The following is a 19483-nucleotide window of genomic DNA, read 5'->3' on the forward strand; positions in this document are numbered from 1 at the left end:
AGGTAAATTTGGGGGCCTGCAGCTCAAAGCAGCCCCATCCCTTGCACAGCACTGCACATGGAATGCCTGATCCTGGGGGATATCCGTGGTTTCCTGCCGTTTGCTCTGCTTTGAAGAGCTGCACTCTACACTGGGTGTGAAGTTCCAAGGTTTTGGGCTTCCTGTTTTCTGCTCTCCCTGTATCTGGTGCCTGGAGAGCAACACCACCACCACCACCACCATCATCATCATCATCATTCCAGGGCAAGTGGAAGCCTTTTAGAAATCAACTTTGTTGACACTGAATCTTGTTCCTTGTTCCTAGGGAGCTGAGGAAGGAAGGAAGGAAAAGGAAAAGGCCTGGAAAGGCTCTGGGTGCTGAATGAACCTCTGCCTGCCGGATATTCTGAGCTGTTCTATTTAATACACACACATGTATATATAAGCAAAGGCTGCCAACTGCTTCAGAACAGCACATTCCAGCAGCTCCAGGGAAGGGAAGATCTCAGAGGTGCCACCACTCATCTGCAGGGAGCCTGAGCACAGAGATGGCTGATTTTAGGGGAGAAAAAACCTCTAAAAGGGGAGGGAAACAGCAAGGAAATGGAATGTATTAAACTGGGATGTGAGAATGGGTGGGCTGGAGATGCCCAGCAGAGCTGGCCAAGACACCCAGAACTGCAGAGCAGTTGGTTCTTGCCCCAGCCTGGAAGGACATCGGTGTTGGGAGCACTGGGAAAAGCGAAATATTGTAGAGCAAGGAATGTGGGGGCTCCTGACACGAGCTGGGAGAGCTGTGAAGAGCTGAGGCTGGGCTGCCTCACCTGAGGGATCACAGGCAGCAGCACCTTGCTGGTGGATCACCAGCCCCTGGAAAAGGGCAGCTGAAAACACAGGAAAACCACGGAGGAATTTTACCAGTCCTCGTCTTCGTTGCTTGCCTGGCTTAAATTCTGTACTGACAGTTTGGAGCTGTTACAGAAAATTGCTGCTCCACGGCAGCAGACAACCACCAAATCCTTTAAAATAAAACATGACAATCAAGGCTTGAAGGGAGTGGTGGGATTAGCCCTCTGCCTCCAGGGAAAATGTCATGTCCCAAGGAGAAACTGCCCCACAAACACGGGTGCCCACGCATCCTGTGGAATTAGCTGGGTGGCCCGGAGAGGAAGGATCAGGGATGTCAGTCTGTGCAGGGGATTAGGGCACTAGTGCCACCAGAGGGACAAGCTCTGCCCCACGCTGCCTCTCAGGGCTCCCTTTTTAGAGCAGGTATCCAGGTGAGTTTTCAGGGCCAGCTCCTGGGAGGTTCCACAGCTTTTTTTTGGCATGGGACAAATGCAAAGCCAAGCTGCTTAAGAAGGGAAAATACCACAGCCAGCTGCAAGCAGCAGCACTTGGGGTAGGAGCCTCAAATCCACGGGAATACAAAATGCTTTTTTAATTTGCTTTTAAAGCAAATGCTGTGCAGCACAAATTAATTCACGCCCGAGCACTAAGCATCTCAGCTTATAAGCCTTTCTTTGGAAACAGTTATATTCAGCGATCTGAACCACTCCTCCTCCTCCATCTGCTCCGAAAGGATGAACAAACAAGCCATTGCTGAAAGAAGGAAGGAAGGAAGGAAGGAAGCAAACCCGTTCAGCCATCTCCGAGGAAAACTGTGCCAGACCAAGAGAGCTCTTTTCCCCTACCCCGCACACACACACACACACACCCCTCCCAAAAAAAAAAAAAAAAAATTTAAAAAAATTATAATTTCAACAGATCCCAAACCAAAATATTCTGCCTGCATGGGGCTCCCCCTCGCTCCTCGCACGAGGAGCCGAGCGCTGGTCACACGCGGCAACAGGTTCTGCTGCTCCAGCTCCCTCCCACACGCTGCAAAATGGGACGAGTCAAAGTGCTGGCTTGACTCATCAGCCACATGATCCAAGGCTGGAGCTAAAAAGGGGGAACTGGTTTACTCACTGTCTTGGGTACAATCTGTTTCTTGGGCTGCCCGATCTTGAACGGGATCCTGGAAAAGAGAGAGGAGAAGGGAACGTGTGAGCAGCGCTGGTGCTGGGCACGGGGCTGGGGGCGGCTTTGGGGGGCAGCCGGGGGTGTCCCAGGCCCCTCATCCCAGGGCTGTGCACCCCCCAGAGAGGGAAAGGCTGGGAGAGACTGTGGGGAGCCTTCTCAGCATTCCAGAGGGGCAGCTCTCTGATCTCTGCTCTGTGACAGTGACAGGACCCAGGGAACGGCTGGAGCTGCACCGAGGCAGAGCCAGCTTGGATTTTAGGGAAAGATTCTTCCCCCAAAGGCTGGAATAAGCACTGGGACAGCTCTCCAGGGAATGGGGGCTGCCAGAGCTCCAGGAGCATTTGGACAGCACTCTCAGGGGTGGCCAGGGTGGGATTTTGGGGTGTCTGTGCAGGGCTGGATGGTCCTTGTGGGTCACTTTGATTGTCCCAGAGCCAGTGCCACCCCTGAGGTCAGCCCCACACAACCTCCCTGCACCCCAAAGCAAGGCAAGGATGCTCCACAAGCAGCTGAAGAACTCACTCTGTTTCAAACCAAATCTGCTGGGGAGGATAAAATAATACTAAACAAAAAAATCCCAAACAAAGCCTGTAAATATTTAGAAAGAGGATATTAAAAAAAGTAACAAGCCGGTGTCTGGAGCTGAGAGCTGCTTCAAAGGATTCCTCTGCTCCAACAGCTGGAGGAGAGGCTCACCTGCCAGCACAGCCTTCATTCTTAAAATCCCTAATTCCCAGGAAAATCTGGGTTACCTGAATGAGAAGAGTACTCTAAATAAATTACACAACATATGTAAGGGTGGCTGGGTCAGCTGGGAGCAACCACGCAGGCAGCCTGAAAATAATTGGATTTCTTTCACCTATCAGTATAATGAAAATCCAGGAATTCAACTGCTGTTGTCAATGGATTTAATTAAGTTAAAGAGGTGCTGCTTGGTTAAAGCATCTCAGCCAAAATCTCCCAATGTTTTCTGGGTTGTGATGCTTTAAATAAATAGAAAAAATTGAGGTCATAATGACATTAAAGTGTTTTTTGCCAAAGATGTTTCACCTACAGCTCAGCTTCATCCTGTTCCATTCCAATGGAATCTTCCACTTCCAACTTCCCATCCCAAATCTGCACCAGGAGCTTCTGGGAAAGTGTCTGAGTCCCCTCCTGAGAATTTGGACTGGACCAGCCCAAACTCTTATGCTGCTACACAAAATTTGAGATAAAACCATGGATTTTGGGACTGTATTGCTGCCTCCCAGTCTGGCTTTTCCCACTGCTGGTTTTCCATTTGCTTCCCACCAGCTCCACGTCCAAGCCCCCAGTACTGCTCCATCCAACAGCTTGACCCCCAGGAAATATTTTTATCAGTGTAACCTGCTGCAAAATCCAACTGTGTGCAACAGGAGAAGGAATTTGCAGTGGAAGAAGGGGCAGGATGAAGCAAAAAAACCTGATTATCCAAACTCCAAACCTTGCTCTTCCCACTTTTCCCGTTGTTTTCAAACCAAGGCTGTAATTACCCACCGGGAATAATCCAGGGCTGCACCCCCTGTGACCCTCCCTGAGCAGCTCTGGAGCCAACCTGAGTCACCAGGTTTAAATTTAAATTTTTTTTCGGGAGAACTTCCTGTTTATGGTTCTCCACCAGGACCGGTGTAATTTTGGGTTTAACCCTTTCCAGCTCCTGTGGCAGTGTGAATCACCCTTCTTTTATAAACAAACACCACTCTGCTGTATAATTTCCCTGTCAATAACTGGGGGTGTGGTGCCTTACAGGAAGAAAACAAAAAATATATGGATTTTTTTCCTTTGTGTTTTCCTCTGTGGGTCAAATATAAACCAAAATGAGGCACATCCCGCCTGCCATCCACAGCCAGGTGCTGTCACTTGATGTTTTTGGAAGTGATGGCACCAGCTTGGTGGTGAAAGGATAAAAAAAAAGAGGATTTTACTCAGGGGAGTGTTATCCCACTTCAAACCAGTTTGCCACTCTCTGGCAGGGCGGGGACAAGCAAGGAGCTGGAGCCAGGTTGGTTCCTAGTGGGAAAGGACAATTAAAAAGGTGATTAAAGAATTACTTGTGCACAACCTGCCCCTCTGGGGGGCACAGAGAACATCCCAAAGTGGTGTTGTCCACTGGAAAAATGGTTCAATCCAGGGAATTTGGTACCAAGAGGGATGTGGGGTAGGAAAAGCCATTGGTTGGGGATCAGAACTGGGAAGGGAAGGCAGCGGGAGCACAGGGGGTGCTGCTCATCCCATTCCCCATCCTCACCCCACCAAGGAACCCCAAAAATCCCTTTTCTTCTCCCAGAAACAAAGGGAAGTCAGTGGAGCTCTGCAAATCCCCAGTGCAGCAGTAAATATCTCTATCAGCATCGTGATGCCACTTGGTAATTATGTCTGTCTCAGTAAAACCTCTAAAAAAATAACCCTGTGCAAGTCAGGTCTGTTCCTCAATTATTGGAGGTTTTTGTTCTATTTTACAATTTTACATAATTTTCCTGGTTTTTAAATCACTGCCTTTTAATATGATTCTCTGGGAGGGTGGGGGGGGAAGATGGATGAGCAGGAAAGAAAGAAGGAAGAAAAAAAAAGATGAAAGGTATGGATTTTATTGGAGCTTTTAAACCAAATGGATTCACCCCACGCCTCAAAACTGCTGCTGGCACCGAAGTTTTGTCCCTCTGGGAGTTGTGTCCCTGCCTGCAAAATTGTGGGGGGGACAAAGTGCAGCTGAGACAGCAACATCACAACCATTTGCTTCAAAATTAAAAGGTTAGGAAACGCATGATGGGGATAATACAAATAAACTGAGGGGAGGTGAATCCATATCCATCACTGCCACGAATTCCACGGATCTCCCTGGTACCTTCAAAGCTGAGCCTGGCTCTATAAACACCAAAGAAAAACCAGAATCGGTGCTTGTTCTTTTTTTTTTTTTTTTTTTTTTTTCCTGATGTCTCGTTTCTGCTGAGCGAGAGAAAGCTGGGGTTGTGTTTGGGGTGTGAAATCCCTTGAAATCCCGTTCCTGAAGAGCCGAGCGCGCTGAGTCACAGCCGGAGCGTTCCCAGCCCGCGGGGCCGGGGGAGCACCCCGGCCCCTCACAGCCCCCTCCCTGCGAGGGCACCTGGAGTTTGGGAAAGCAGCAGGGTTCAGGGGGGAGGGAGGAGGGTGAAACACTGCAGGGAGAGGGTGGGAAGAGCTTAAAGTAAGGAAAAAAAGTGTGGGTGGAGAGAATCCTGCGAGCTCTACTCGGGGATGCTCAGGAACCCCAGGGAGGGGAAGGTGGGAGAAGCTGTGGCTGATTTTCTCTGAAGTTTCCCCAGCAATCTCATCTATTTACTTGGCTTTTCCATGTGCAAACGCAGGGCCACACACACCAAAGCAGTTAATTCTCCTCTGGATGCACAGGAGAGTTGGAAACAAACCTCCCAGGCAGGGGGGGGATACAGCTCCATGAGGTCTGAGGGGAGCTGCAGCTTAAAACACGGAGCTCCCACTCTCCAGCATTCCTGGAAGGCAGGAATTGCCAGCAGGAATCACTCAATCCTTGCTAAATTAGGGAGGAATGGTCCTTTCCTAGGGTGGACATCAAACCTTGGCATCACCCCTGGCTGTGGGGAGCTGGGATGGAGCTCAGAGCCTGCCCAGGGGATAAATTCCCTGTGGGATGTGATTCTTTTTCCCAGCTCATTCCAGCTCAACACGGCTTTGCCACCCCTAATCAGGCCCCAGAAGACCCTTGGCAGATAAGCAAGGGATAAACACCAAATATTTTCACCCACAGTTGATAAAATGCTCTCCCTGGGGATGCTGAGCTGCCAGGCAGGGACTGGGAAGGGAGGGAAGGATGGACAGATGGATGGACAGGCAGGGATGGGGACAGCAGAGGCTGGGGCAGTTTGGATGTTAATGAATTTGGGAAAAGTGACACTGAGCCTCTGAATTCAATATTCCTGCCCCAGGTGGGCACGAGTGGCATTTGCAGGGGACCCACAGGTCCCACTTTGGTATGAACTGGTGGCCAAAACTGGTTTGTACTGGTACCACTGCCAGACCAGCGACTAAATCCCCGTTTTGTGGGAAGTGCCCGCTTCCCGTGCAAAGTTTCAGGGATTTTTTTCCCTTTCCCTCTCTCTCTCATTGAAACCCCAAGCGCCAGCATAGCCTGGATGCCCGCCAGAGCTTCTCACTCTTTGAATTTCCACCAAAAATCTCAATTCCTTCACCGGAAAGAAACCTCTCAGTGCCTGCAGGCAGGAGGATGACACCCAGCCTCCCGCGCTGCCAGGGTGACCCTGACCCTCCAAGCCTGGTTTTCCCAAGGATTTTGGCACGTGGGATGATGAGGGATCCTACAAAGCCATCCCTTTACACCTGATGCTCTGTGCAGACAAAAATCATGCCAAAGCTATCACAGAAATTGGGTCCCTTCCCTGAGCCTTTCCCTTTGGAAGCTGCTGGGTTGGGAATGGATTCAGCTGCATCCAGAGAAGCTGCCTGGTCAGAAAAGCTGCCTGGCCATGGGATCAGCTGCTATCCCAGAAAGATCAAAGTGTTCCTGCAAACACTTCCAACAGGAAGGTCGGGAGCACTCCAGGAAGGATGTGAACCTTCACTTTCCCACTCTGCTACGGAGTGAACTTGGTTGAGCTTCTCCTCCCTCTGTCTGCTTGGGTGAAGCTTCCCTGAGGGATGGAGGTGTTAAGGAAGGACTTTTCCATGATAGAAAGTTCAAAGGAAGCTGAGAGACCTTTGCTGAGCAGCATTCCCGAGTCTCATGCCAGCCTGCACAAGGAGAGGGAATACCGCACACCAAAATCCTGGAAACCTGGATTGGGCTCCCTAAAACCAGCCAAATTCCCAGCCAGGAGGGCATGGCAGCCGTGCCCAGGTGAGGCAGGCAGGAGGGCAGGCTCAGGTTAGGCGTGAATCTCCCGGATGCCTCCTCGCTGTGCTCCAGGCGTGTCCATGGAAACCGCAGGCACCGTCCCACCCCGCTCCCCCCCTCCCGGGAACTCATGGCAACCGCTCCAAACACAGCGCCGAGGCAAAAAAAAAAATTTAAAAAAATAAAAGAGGAAAAAAAAAAAAGGGAAAAAAATTTATTCCAACGGATCACAAACAGCTTCTGTCGAGGGAGACTCTGCGCCAAATCCCCGTTTGGGTGCTCTCCTCGAGGAGATGAGAGGGGAGGTCACAGGGTGGGGAGAGAGAGGAGGGATGTGGGGATGGGATCCCTCGGCATGGACCAGGTGAGCGCTCCCACCTGGATTTTGGATTTCAGCCCCATCCTTGGGAACTTGCTTTAAGGCACGCAGGGATGTCAGGGTGAGCCGCTGCAGCGGGGGAGAAGGGAAAGAGAGGTGTAAAAAGAGGCAAAAAAAGAGGTGTAAACATCGATTTTCTGGATTTTAGGTCAGGCCAGGGAAAACAAGGCACCTTCCTGAAGTTTGGCAGTGGAGGGATGAGCTCCTGGGAACGGGTCCCTCTGCATCCTGCACAGAGCCAGGCGCGGTGTCAGTGTTAAGCAAATCAAAAATAATGTCAGAATCCTCTCTCCCACCCATTCCAAGAGGAGCATGAAAAAAATAATGATATTTTACTCACCCATCAAAAGAAAATTACTCACGCCAGGCGCGTGGGCGAGCAGAATTTTGCAGGGCTGTTTTAGGCCCTGACTATGCTACAAAAATATCCATTTTAAGCACGGTTGTGAAACACGGTTGTGGCTCAACCAAAGCACTGGGTTGGAGCTACCTGGACAAAACAGGTGGAAAAATGAACAATTCAGGAATAACCACTCTGAGGCCTGTGATGGTGGCAGGGGAGGTGGCAGGTGGCTCTTCCCAGCTGCTCCACCCCGGGAAATGCCCGGCTGGCGCTCCAGTTTCACCATGATAAAAACTTTGGGATGTGCAAAGCACCTTGCACAGGTGACAGGGAGGTGTTTGGGAGCCTCACTCACTGCTCTGGTATCCACTTGCTTCATCCCAGGTAACTTTATCCCATGCTCATCTCCTGATCCCAGTATCACTGAAACCTGCAGGGAAGGGGGAGCGGGGCCATCGGCCAAAAAACATCAATATTGATTCAGAGGCAGGAAAACAGAGCCTGGGGCTGGGTTTGGATTGCACCTGCCCAGCATGGACACAGCTCCAAAACACGGAAAATACTGGGAATAACCATCAACCTCTGCAAATCCACAGCAGTGAAAACACCAGGAATAACCAATAACTGAGCAAATCCATAACACGGAAAACACTGGGAATAACCTGTGCAAATTCATAATGTGGAAAACATTGGGAATAACCAACAGCCTCTGCAAATCCATAAAACAGAAAACACCAGGAATAACCAACAACCTGTGCAAATCCTTAACACAGAAGACACCAGGAATAACCAACAACCTGAGCAAATCCATAGTGTGGAAAACATTGGGAATAACCGACAACCCGTGCAAATCCATGACAGGGAAAACACTGGGAATAATCAACAGCCTCTGCAAATCCATGACAGGGAAAACACTGGGAATAATCAACAGCCTCTGCAAATCCATGACAGGGAAAACACTGGGAATAACCAACAACTTGTGCAAATCTGTAACAGGAAAACACCAGGAATAACCAACAACCTGTGCAAATCCATAGAACAGAAAACATTGGGAATACCCAACAACCTGAGCAAATCCATGACATGGAAAACATTGGGACTAACCAACAACCTGTGCAAATCCATAACATGGAAAACATTGGGAATAACCAACAACCTCTGCAAATCCATAAAACAGATAACATTGGGAATAACCAACAACCTGAGCAAATCCATAACAGGGAAAACACTGGGAATAACCAACAACCCGTGCAAATCCATAACATGGAAAACACTGGGAATAATCAACAACCCCACTTTTGAGGCTGTGCAAACCCATCTAGCCTCTCATCCTCTGGGAGAGACAAAAAGATCCCCTTTTCCTGTGGGAATTCACCTGGGGGAGAGTGGGAAACTGGAGCAGGGGATGTTTGGGAGTCTGGTTATGAGGTTTGGTTTGATGCAGTCTCAGGAACCTTAAGAAACACTTCATAAATCAAAAATGGGGCACTCAGGGCACTAAAATCCAGCACTCCACTCCCTTTATTCTTTGAAGGAGGGATGGCCAAGGGAATCACTGGATTGCACATGAGGAAGAGGGGGATGAGGATGCCCCAATCCAAAGCCTAAAGGAAGCCGTGGAGTTCAGCTGAGACTGCAAAAACATCCCAGCTGTCCATGCAAGGCTAGAAAGGCAGAGCTGCCTCACTGCCTGGGTGCAGGAATTGGGAATTTGGGGGGGTTTCTCCAGGCTCTGTCACCAGCAGGAGCCCTCTGGAACAGCTTTCATGTGTTGGTACAAGGGTCATCACTGGGCTCTTGGGAGTGATCCCTGTGTTCCTGGGAGCATTCCCTGTGTTCCTGGGAATGATCCCTGTGTTACAGGAGTGATCCCCATGTTTCAGAGAGCATTCCCTGTGTTCCAGGGAGCATTCCCTGGGTTCCAGGGAAAATTCTCTGTGTTCCAGGAGTGATCCCCACGTTCCAGGAGTGATCCCCACGTTCCATGGAGCATTCCCTGTGTTCCAGGAGTGATCCCCATGTTCCTGGTAGAATTCCCTGTGTTCCAGGGAGCATTCCCTGTGTTCCTGGGAGCATTCCCAGCCCTCAGCACAGAGAACTCACAAGGACCGAGGGATGGCCCAGGATTAACTTTACACCACTCAACAGAGCACCAACCTGCCAACAGTCCTCAAATCTGTGGGGATTTCCCTTACAAAAAAATTAAGGATATGAATGCCCAGGAGCTCAAATGGTGGCAGTTTGTGCCACCTCCAGCTCTGCAAGACAAAGCTGAGGACAAAGCTCCATCCTCTTCCTTAGCTGCAGCATCTAAACCCTGGAAAAAGAGGGATCAACCCAGGACTGACGGTGCCCAACGCCAGAGAGACGCACATGGAAGCTGAGCAAAGTCCCTTCTTCCCTAAGGGAAATGAATTTGTAGGGCATTTTTAAAGCTCGATAGAAAGTTCACAGAGTGAATGCATGCATAATCCAACACATCCCACAGCAGCCAGGGCTGGAACAAAGCTCTCCCTCCCCGGAGCAATGCCAGGGCCGGAACTGTGACATTTCAGCAGCGGGGCACGACCCCACGTGTGTCAGCGCTGCCACGGACGTCACGCCGGGCCCTGCACCCGTGAATGGCCCGATTGATGCCCCAATTGATGCCGGGAGGGAGCCCCGGGAGGGAGCAATCGGGAGGGAGCAGCCCCGGGAGGGAGCAGCCAGGACGGAGCAACTGGGAAGGAGCAGCCCCGGGAGGGAGCAGCCGGAATGAGGACACACACACAGGGCAGGACTGAGGGCACATGGTCATGGTTGCACTGAGGGCACACACACACACAGGGTTGGACTGAGGGCACACACACAGGGCAGGACTGAGGGCACACACACAGGGCAGGACTGAGGGCACACACACACACACACAGGGTTGGACTGAGGGACACACACAGGGCAGGACTGAGGGCACATGGTCATGGTTGCACTGAGGGCACACACACACACAGGGTGGGACTGAGGGCACACACACACACCCAAGGCTGCACTGAGGGCACACACACACAGGGTGGGACTGAGGGCACACACACTCAGAGCTGGACTGAGGGCACACACACACCCAAGGCTGGACTGAGGGCACACACACTCAGAGCTGGACTGAGGGCACACACACACACAGGGTGGGACTGAGGGCACACACACATCCAAGGCTGGACTGAGGGCACACACACCCCCAAGGCTGCACTGAGGGCACACTCAGGGCTGGACTGAGGGCACACACACAGGGCTGGACTGAGGGCACACACACACCCAAGGCTGCACTGAGGGCACACACACTCAGCTAGACTGAGGGCACACACAGACACTCATGACTGGACTGAGGGCACACACACACCCAAGGCTGGACTGAGGGCACACACACACCCAAGGCTGCACTGAGGGCACACTCAGGGCTGGACTGAGGGCACACACACCCAAGGCTGGACTGAGGGCACACACACACCCAAGGCTGCACTGAGGGCACACACACACACACAGGGCTGGACTGAGGGCACACACCCAAGGCTGCACTGAGGGCACACACACACACACAGGGCTGGACTGAGGACACACTCAGGGCTGGACTGAGGGCACACACCCAAGGCTGCACTGAGGGCACACACACACACAGGGCTGGACTGAGGGCACACTCAGGGCTGGACTGAGGGCACACACCCAAGGCTGGACTGAGGGCGATTGTGCGGCCACGCTGGAGCCCCGCGGGCTCCGAGCCCCTCGTGCGTCAGCCGCGCTCCCGAGGGTGACGCGGCCAGAGAAGAAAGAGACTCAGAATTCCCCCGGAGTTCCCCCCGCTCGCCAGGCAACTCTTGGAGTTCTGGACGCTGAGAATTTCAGACTTTCTGTACACACAGACTGTGACTCCCAGGAGAGTGCTGCATTTGACCTGAGGCTGTGAGACGGCTTTTGCAGGCTTTCATTAACAAGGCACAAAATGGTTAACTATCTGGAATATAACTATATTGGAATATAACTATATATAACTATTTGGGATATAACTATATTGGAATATAACTATATAACTATCTGGGATATAACTATATAACTATCTGGAATATAACTATCTGGAATATAACTATATATAACTATCTGGAATATAACTATATTGGAATATAACTATATATAACTATTTGGGATATAACTATATTGGAATATAACTATATAACTATCTGGGATATAACTATATAACTATCTGGAATATAACTATATTGGAATATAACTATATAACTATTTGGGATATAACTATATTCCAAACCTCCACTTGCCAGGGAACTGTTGGGAGTACTGGATGCTGAGAATTTCAGACTTTCTGTACAGACAGACTCTGACTCCCAGGAGAACGCTGCGCTTGACCTGAGGCTGTGGAAAGGGCTTCCAAAATTGACTGATAGCACTGGGATTACAGGTGTGGAGTTAGAAGTGTGTGATATCACAGGGTGGAAAACTGAACAGTTTGGGGTTTGAGAATATAGGAATAAATATGAAGCAAGATGGAGGTTTTAGGGTGGAGGCAGGTTGTTCTTCTTTACCTTCTTGTTCATGGATTTGAGTGGTATTTTGTAACTGAACAGAAAAGTCCACAGTGTGGACTTCAAGTGATGAGTTATTGGGTTAAAAGTGAAAATAATTTAGGTGCAATTTCTTAATTGGATAGTTTAGGATTACAAGACCTTGTACCAAGAGATAGTTAACCATTCTGTGCCTTGTTAATGAAAGACTACAAAACTCACTGCTGTGAGACTGTAACTGATAAGAAATAATAAACATCTGAGTCTAAATTATCATCTCAAGTACCTTCAATCCTGACCTCAACAGAGGCAGAAAAAGGAAGCTGCAAACCGGGAGACAACAACCTTGGATTCCTCCCCAGAAACAGGTGAAAACACCCAATCTCCCAGAGAAAGGGCTCCCAGAAAAAGCCACGTGTGTTGTGATGACAAGGGACAGTCCCTGGGGATGGATGGACACTGGGAAGTGTGGATACCCTGCACCCAAATTATTCCTCATCCAACACGTGAAGGGATGATTTATTCCTCACATTTTGGTTCTGAAGCTCCTCCTGGACCAGAGGGTCCCTTCCAGAGTCCCTTCCCTCAGATTCCCTGGGAAAAGTTGGCTTCAAAACCTCATCAGCCAACACTGTCCATAATTGTTGCTGTTCTGAGATGAGTCCAAAGCCATTGCAGTGGATAAATGCGTATTTTTAGCCCAAATGCCCAGTCTTAATCAGTACCTGTGTGTGCCTCATTACATACTTGCAGTACATTTCCAAACCACAACTTCCACAGTCCCAACCCAAAAAATTTTCCATTGTCACCATGGAACGCAACCTGCCAGGCAAGGAAAAGCCCTTTCAGCTCTTGATCCACCCCATCCTTTGCCTCCCACAACAGCACTCGATCTCCAGAACTACCCAGGATGAGAAATCACACACAGCAGTCCAGATTAATTTCTAATATTATTGATTTCTAATACAATTCAATTAAATAAGCACCAGTGTGTCCAAACTCAGCCCTCATCAGTTTGATTCAAACACATGGGAATTCTTCTTTCCTCTTTTTTTAAAGAAAAAGCTTTGCTTTCATGGAGTTGAAGGTGTTTTTTCAGCATTTCAGAGGCAATGGGGACAGTAGGGGACCCTCCATGTACCTGCAGCAGCTCCTGGGCAGGGGCAGGGAAGAGGGGGAACAGCGGCAAGGGGTCAGGGGATGATGTGGGGGGCACAGGTGAGGGGCGTGAGGGGGGCACACCTGTGGGGGTGACTACAGGGACAGCAGGGACAAGCCTGGCCAGGACTGGGGACCCCAGCAGGACCAGCAGCAGGATAAACCTGGCCGAGACTGGGGTAAATCTAGTCAGCACTGGGGACCCCACCAGGACCAGCACCAGGATAAACCTGGCCAGGACTGGGACAAACTTGGTCAGCACTGGGGACCCCACCAAGGCCAGCACTGGGACAAACCTGGCCAGGACTGGGACAAACTTGGCCAGGACTGGGGACCCCACCAGAACAAACCTGGCCAGGACAGGGACAAACTTGGCCAGGACTGGGGCAAACCTGGCCAGCCCTGGGGACTCCACCAAGGCCAGCACCAGGACAAATCTGGCCAGCCCTGGGGACCCCACCAGGGTCAGCACCGGGACAAACCTGGCCAGGACTGGGACAAACCTGGCCAGCCCTGGGGACCCCACCAAGGCCAGCACTGGGACAAACCTGGCCAGGACAGGGACAAACTTGGCCAGGACTGGGACAAACTTGGCCAGGACTGGGGACCCCACCAGAACAAACCTGGCCAGGACAGGGACAAACTTGGCCAGGGCTGGGGCAAACCTGGTCAGCACGAGGAACCCCACTAGGGCTGGCACCAGGGACCCCACCAGGGACCCCACCAGGACAAACCTGGCCAGCACTGGGGACCCCACCAGGCCCAGCAGTGGGGCCAAGCCCGGCCAGCACCGGGGCCCACTCCGGGGCCGGCACCAGGCCAAGCCAGGTCAGCACTGTGAACGCACCGGCTCCGCTCCAGGGCCTGCACCGGGACATTCCCGGCAGCTCCGGCTCCGCTCCAGGGCCTCCACCGGGGCTCCCACCGGGCCAAGGCTGCTCAGCACCGGGGCCGCTCCGGGCCTGTCCCCGGCTCCTCCTCACCCGCAGCGCCCAAGGTGAGGAGCCGGGACCGGGCGGACCCGTGCCAGCGGTTCCGATTCCTCCGCCCTGCCCCGCTCCAGGTCCCGGTTCCTCTGCCCTGACCCAGTCCCGGTGCCGGCGTTCCCGTTCCCCCGCCCTGCCCTGCTGGTCCCGGTTCCGGTTCCTCCGCCCTGACCCAGTCCCGGTGCCGGCGCTCCCGTTCCCCCGCCCTGCACCGCTCCCGATTCCGGTTCCTCTGCCCTGTCCCAGTCCCGGTGCCGGCGTTCCCGTTCCCCCGCCCTGCCCTGCCCTGCTGGTCCCGGTTCCTCCTCCCTGACCCGCTCCCGGTGCCCCTGGGTCCCCCCGCACTCACCAGCTCATGTTCCCCCTCCGCCCCGCGCCGCTCCCGGAAGTGCCGCCGCTTTTAGCCCCGCCCCTTCCGGCAGCGCTCAGGCCCGGAGCCGCGCGCCGCGGTGACGCCACGCGGCGGGGGCGTGACGTCACGTGGCGGGGGGAGCGTGACGTCACGGGGAAGGTGCGCGGGGAGAAAACCTCGAAATTCGCCCGGTTTCGGTGAAAAGGGTTGGAAATGGGGCGGGAGGGGCTGGAGATAAAGCGCTGGGATCTGTGGAGTGTCCCCGGGGTGGGCCAGGAGAAGGAACTGCCTGGATCAGCCCTGGGACGGGTGAGAAGGAATTGCCTGGATCACCTCTGGGTCCGCAAGGAGAAGGAATTTCATGGATCATCCCTGGGGTGGGCAAGAAGGAATAGCCTGGATCAGCCCCATGGTGGGCAAGGAGAAGGAATTTAATGGATCAGCCCCAGGATGGGCAAGAAGGAATTTCGTGGATCACGCAAGGGGTGGGCAAGAAGGAATTGCCCGGATCAGTCCTGGGATAGGCAAGAAAGAATTGCCTGGATCAGCCCTGGGATAGGCAAGAAGGAATTGCCTGGCTCAACTCCAGGATGGGCAAGGGCACAGGGAGGGAATGCCCAGGAGCACCCTAGAAGTGGGTGAGGGCAGGAGCATGGAATGCCCAGGAACAGCCCGGAGTGGGCAGTGGCACAGGGAGGGGAGGCCCAGGAGCATTCCTGGGGTGGGCGAGGGTCAGGAACTGCCTGGCAGCATCCTGAGCTGGATAAGGGCATGGAGAGGGTGCCCAGGGTTATTCCCTGGGGTGGGCGAGGGCACAGGGAAGGGATTCCCAGGATGAGTGTGGGCAGGGGGTGCCCAGGGTTATTCCCTGGGGTGGGCGAGGGCACAGGGAAGGGATTCCCAGGATGAGTGTGGGCAGGGGGTGCCCAGGGACACCCCGGGGTGGGTGAGGGCAGGGGAAGGAGCAGGACTCCCCCAGTCAGGGAAATCCAAGGGATGTGCATCACCTTTGGAAAAGCAGGAGCTCTCAGTTTTGGGCAGAAATACCCCAAACCCAACTTGATGAGGCTGAACAGGGGTGGGATGGACAGCAAAGTCCTTTTGGTGGCCAAAAACCCACCGTGCCCTCAGCACTGAGCCATCAGCCAGCTCCATCCATGAGCCCAGGATCCAGCAGAGCCCCCCAAGGTCGGGGTGCCCCTGGAGCCCCAGGGTGCCATCCTGGGGGTGGGAACAGCCCTGGTGGCACCGGGCTGGTGACAGCAGCCACATGCCAGCACACGGGGCGGCGGCCCCGGGCCGGGCGCCAGGGGTGGCTTTATCAATTAGCAGGTGGAGGTAAACAGCACGGTAATTACAGGCAGGGAGGATGATGCTAAACTGGGAAGGTGTTACCGACACCGCTGAGGACAGGGATTAGCCCAAAAGGAGCAGGGGAGGCAGATCCGGGGGGGCCACCAGTGCCAGGGTGGCAACTGCCACCAGTGTCCCAATTTGTGCTAGGGTGGGTGGAGAGGGGACGCTGGGAAGGGGCCTGAGGGGAAGGGATGGGTTTTGGGGTGCTGCTGGGTGTCAGAGCAAACCCCGAGGGGAGGCAGCCACGAGGGTCCCCACATCCCCATCCAGGTGATGAGAACGATGAGGAAGAGGAAGGCTGGGGCCAGGAAGGTTTTGCTGCCAGCTGGGCCAGGTTGTTGCTCCGGGGCCTGTCCCCACTGTGGTGCCCCTCACTGTCACTGGGGATGGGACAAAACAGAGCTGGGACGAGCCTGGGTCTGTCATCCTGAAGGCCGCAGGACTCGGGGAGCACCTTCTGTGGAGGCTCTGCTGTTTGTCCCCCTGTCCCAGGAGGATGAGTCTGGCCCCTTCCTCCAGAGGGGATGGGGATGGATCCACACGGTCCCACGGGGTGAGAGATGAGGTCAGATGATCCAGAACCATCCAGGCCTTCTGTGGGTGATGTCTCCTGCCAGGCAGTGGCAGAAGCTGAGCCAGAGGTGAGAAGATCAGGGAGGATCCCACCAACATCTGTACTCCAGCTGCAAACCAGGAGCTTCTGGCTGCGGGTCCTCATCACTCCCGACCCCAGGGAAGGGGTCCCAGCTCTTGGTGCTCCTCCTGAGCAGCAAATCCCATCCCGTGGAGAGCTCTTGGATCCAACCACATCCTGCAAAGCCCCGAAGACCCTCAGCAGGGAGGAGCGAGGTGGTGGTGGCCTCCTCAGGACCCCGCCGCTCCCGTTGAGGAGGCAAAGGCAGCAAGTTGTGTGGAGCTGGTACGTGACTGGAAGCCCTTCCCTCCTCCCCAGAACACAGATAGCCCAGAACGGGGATGGAAAGTGCCGTGTTTCCGTAGCAACCAACATTTTTCGTGCAAGGTGCTGCACGCACTCCCCGCGCTTTGCCACCCAAGGGTGCTCCTCACCTTCCTGCTCCGCGTCAGGGGGGTCCTGCCCAGCGGGATGCCCAGGCCTGGCTGCCAGAGAGGGTCCCCAGGGCCTGCTGGGCTCCTTCCCTCCTCCTCGCCCACAGAAGGAGCCCAAAGCGTTGGTGGAACATTGGGTGGCTCCTCACTGGGGCAGTTCCCAGGATCTCCAGCGTTTTCCAGCATGTGCCACCAGTGGAGATGGGCACCTTCAGCAGCACCAGCACCAGCACAGCACCCTCAGGTGATGCTGGGGCTGTGGTGGCTCTCCCTGTGTGTGGCAGCTCTGGTTCCTGCCCACTTGAGCCACACATGGGGACACCACGGGGATACCGATGGCTTCCAAACCATCCCGCAGGCCCTGCTGGCTGCAGGACCTCCAGAGCACACAGGGAAGGACAATCCCAGCTCATCCCAATCCAGCCTCACGTGGCCACCAAACACTCCAAGAATCAACACAGAGACCTGGTGCAGCACCAAAGCAAGTCCTCAACACCACAAGATGCCGTCCCTGTCTGGGCCAGCTGTGCCCTGAGTCACCATCAGAGCCTGGATTTTCCCCAAAATTAAAGCCTTTCCAAGCCACGGAGCTCAACAAACACCCTGGAATGGTCAGAGCAGCAGCTTTTCCAGGCCTGGCTGCAGATCCAAATCAAAAAGCAGGAAATCTGACAACATTGCCAACACTTTCATACCCTGGGAACACCAGGAAAGACCACGGTGCCACTGCCAGCCACCAGCACTGCCAGCAAGGCCTTGGGAAGGGGACACTTGTGGGACACTCAACCGGTCACGCAGAGCTGGACCCGCGCGCACCAAGGGACTCCCAGACCCCGGTCTGGGATCCTCCAGCACAATCCCAACTCCGAAATTCCGGCTCCATCCCAAACCCGGGGAAGGATCCAACCATGACACGCCACCACTCCAAACATGCAAGCGCCTCCAAACTCCTTCTCCCACTCGTTCCTCGTGCCCGTGCGAGCGCCAGCGCTGAAACCCAGCGATTTATTTTTATCCCGAGCGATCCAGGCTGGGAAAAAAAATCCCCTGCAGGCGCTGTCCCCGGGGCGATTTGGCAGGCGAAGGGCGCGGGGGCATTACCGGCTGAAGCGGCGCGATCCTCTTTGGATCCTCTTTGGTGGCCCAAAGTTATCCCGGCAGCCGCGGAAGCCGCCGGCAAAATGGTGACGGGGTCAGGGCGGCGGCGGCACGAGCGGAGAAAAACAGGATGGGGGGTCAAGGGCAAAGCAAGGACACGGCGGAGTTTTGGGGAGAGGGTGGGTGCCCCCATGCTGATTGGGTTCCCACATGCTGGTTGGGTGTCCCCATGCCAGGTGGGCTCCCCCCATCCCGGTCTGGTGGCCCCATCCCAGTTGGGTTCCCCCAACCTGGTCGGGTTCCCCCATCCCGGTGGGGTTCCCCATCCCAGGTGGGTGCTCCCCATGCCAGTCAGGTGACCCCATCCAAGTGGGATGTCCCCTATCCTGGTTGGGTGCCCCCATCCTGGTGGGGTTCCCCATGCCAGTGGGGTGCTCCCATCCTGGTGGGGTTCCCCCCGTCCCCGTGGGGTTCCCCCATCCCGGTTGGGTTCCCCCATCCAGGTTGGGTTCCCCCCATCCCGCTGGGGTGACCCCATCCCAGTTGGGTGCTCCCCATGCCAGTCAGGTGCCCCCATCCCAGTGGGGTGCCCCTATCCTGGTTGGGTTCCCCCATCCCGGAGGGATTCCCCCCATCCAGGTGGGGTGACCCCATCCCAGTTGGGTGTTCCCCATGCCAGTCGGGTGCCCCCATCCCGGTCGGGTGCCCCCATCCTGGTTGGGTTCCCCCATCCTGGTTGGGTTCCCCCATCCCAGTGGGATGTCCCCCATCCCAGTGGGATGTCCCCCATCCTGGTCGGGTTCCCCCATCCTGGTCGGGTTCCCCCATCCCGGTCTGGTGCCCCCATCGCAGTGGGGTTCCACCATCCTGGAGGGGTGCCCCCCATCCCAGTCGGGTTCCCCCATCCCAGTTAGGTGCCCCCATCCTGGCGGGGTTCCCCCATCCCGGTCTGGTGTCCCCCATCCCGGGAAAGACGGGACGCGAGGATGGAGCCGGTCGCCGTCGGGGTCACCCAGCGGGGTCTCGCTGTGCCGTCCTGCGGATAGAACTGAAGCAGAGGGAGGGGGACTGAGAAAAAAAGTGGGTTACTTTTTTAAAAAATCATATAAAAAATAATATTTAAGGAAATACAGCACTAGGAAAAAAAATTCTGTACAGACAGGTTTCAAAGTCGCCCGTAAAGAGAAACGCACCCACTTCCCTGCACATTTCAACCCTTTTTACACTCCCCTTACACATTAAAACCTTGGTTTTTTTACTTTCCAAACCAATATAGATCAATTTAAGCAAATAAAGATATTTACTACAGA

At 54.2% G+C, this 19483-nt stretch overlaps 1 protein-coding gene across 1 annotated transcript in view; it reads right to left on the reverse strand.

Moving 5' to 3' along the window:
- The window catches only part of BIN3 (bridging integrator 3), a 49745-nt gene extending 33479 nt beyond the window's left edge, over nucleotides 1-16266 (reverse strand). The window contains exons 1-2 of the mRNA XM_071454717.1: nucleotides 14649-16266; nucleotides 1951-1999 (exon numbers count right to left, since the gene is read on the reverse strand). Coding sequence (XP_071310818.1) covers nucleotides 1951-1999; nucleotides 14649-14656 — 57 coding nt within the window. The 5' untranslated portion in view covers nucleotides 14657-16266. The remainder of the gene's footprint in view (nucleotides 1-1950; nucleotides 2000-14648) is intronic.
- Between the last annotated feature and the right edge of the window lie 3217 nt (nucleotides 16267-19483).

This window comes from Agelaius tricolor, unplaced genomic scaffold (assembly GCF_023055355.1).
Source record: "Agelaius tricolor isolate 1412-34295 unplaced genomic scaffold, bAgeTri1.0.p SCAF_41, whole genome shotgun sequence".
Taxonomy (NCBI): domain Eukaryota; kingdom Metazoa; phylum Chordata; class Aves; order Passeriformes; family Icteridae; genus Agelaius; species Agelaius tricolor.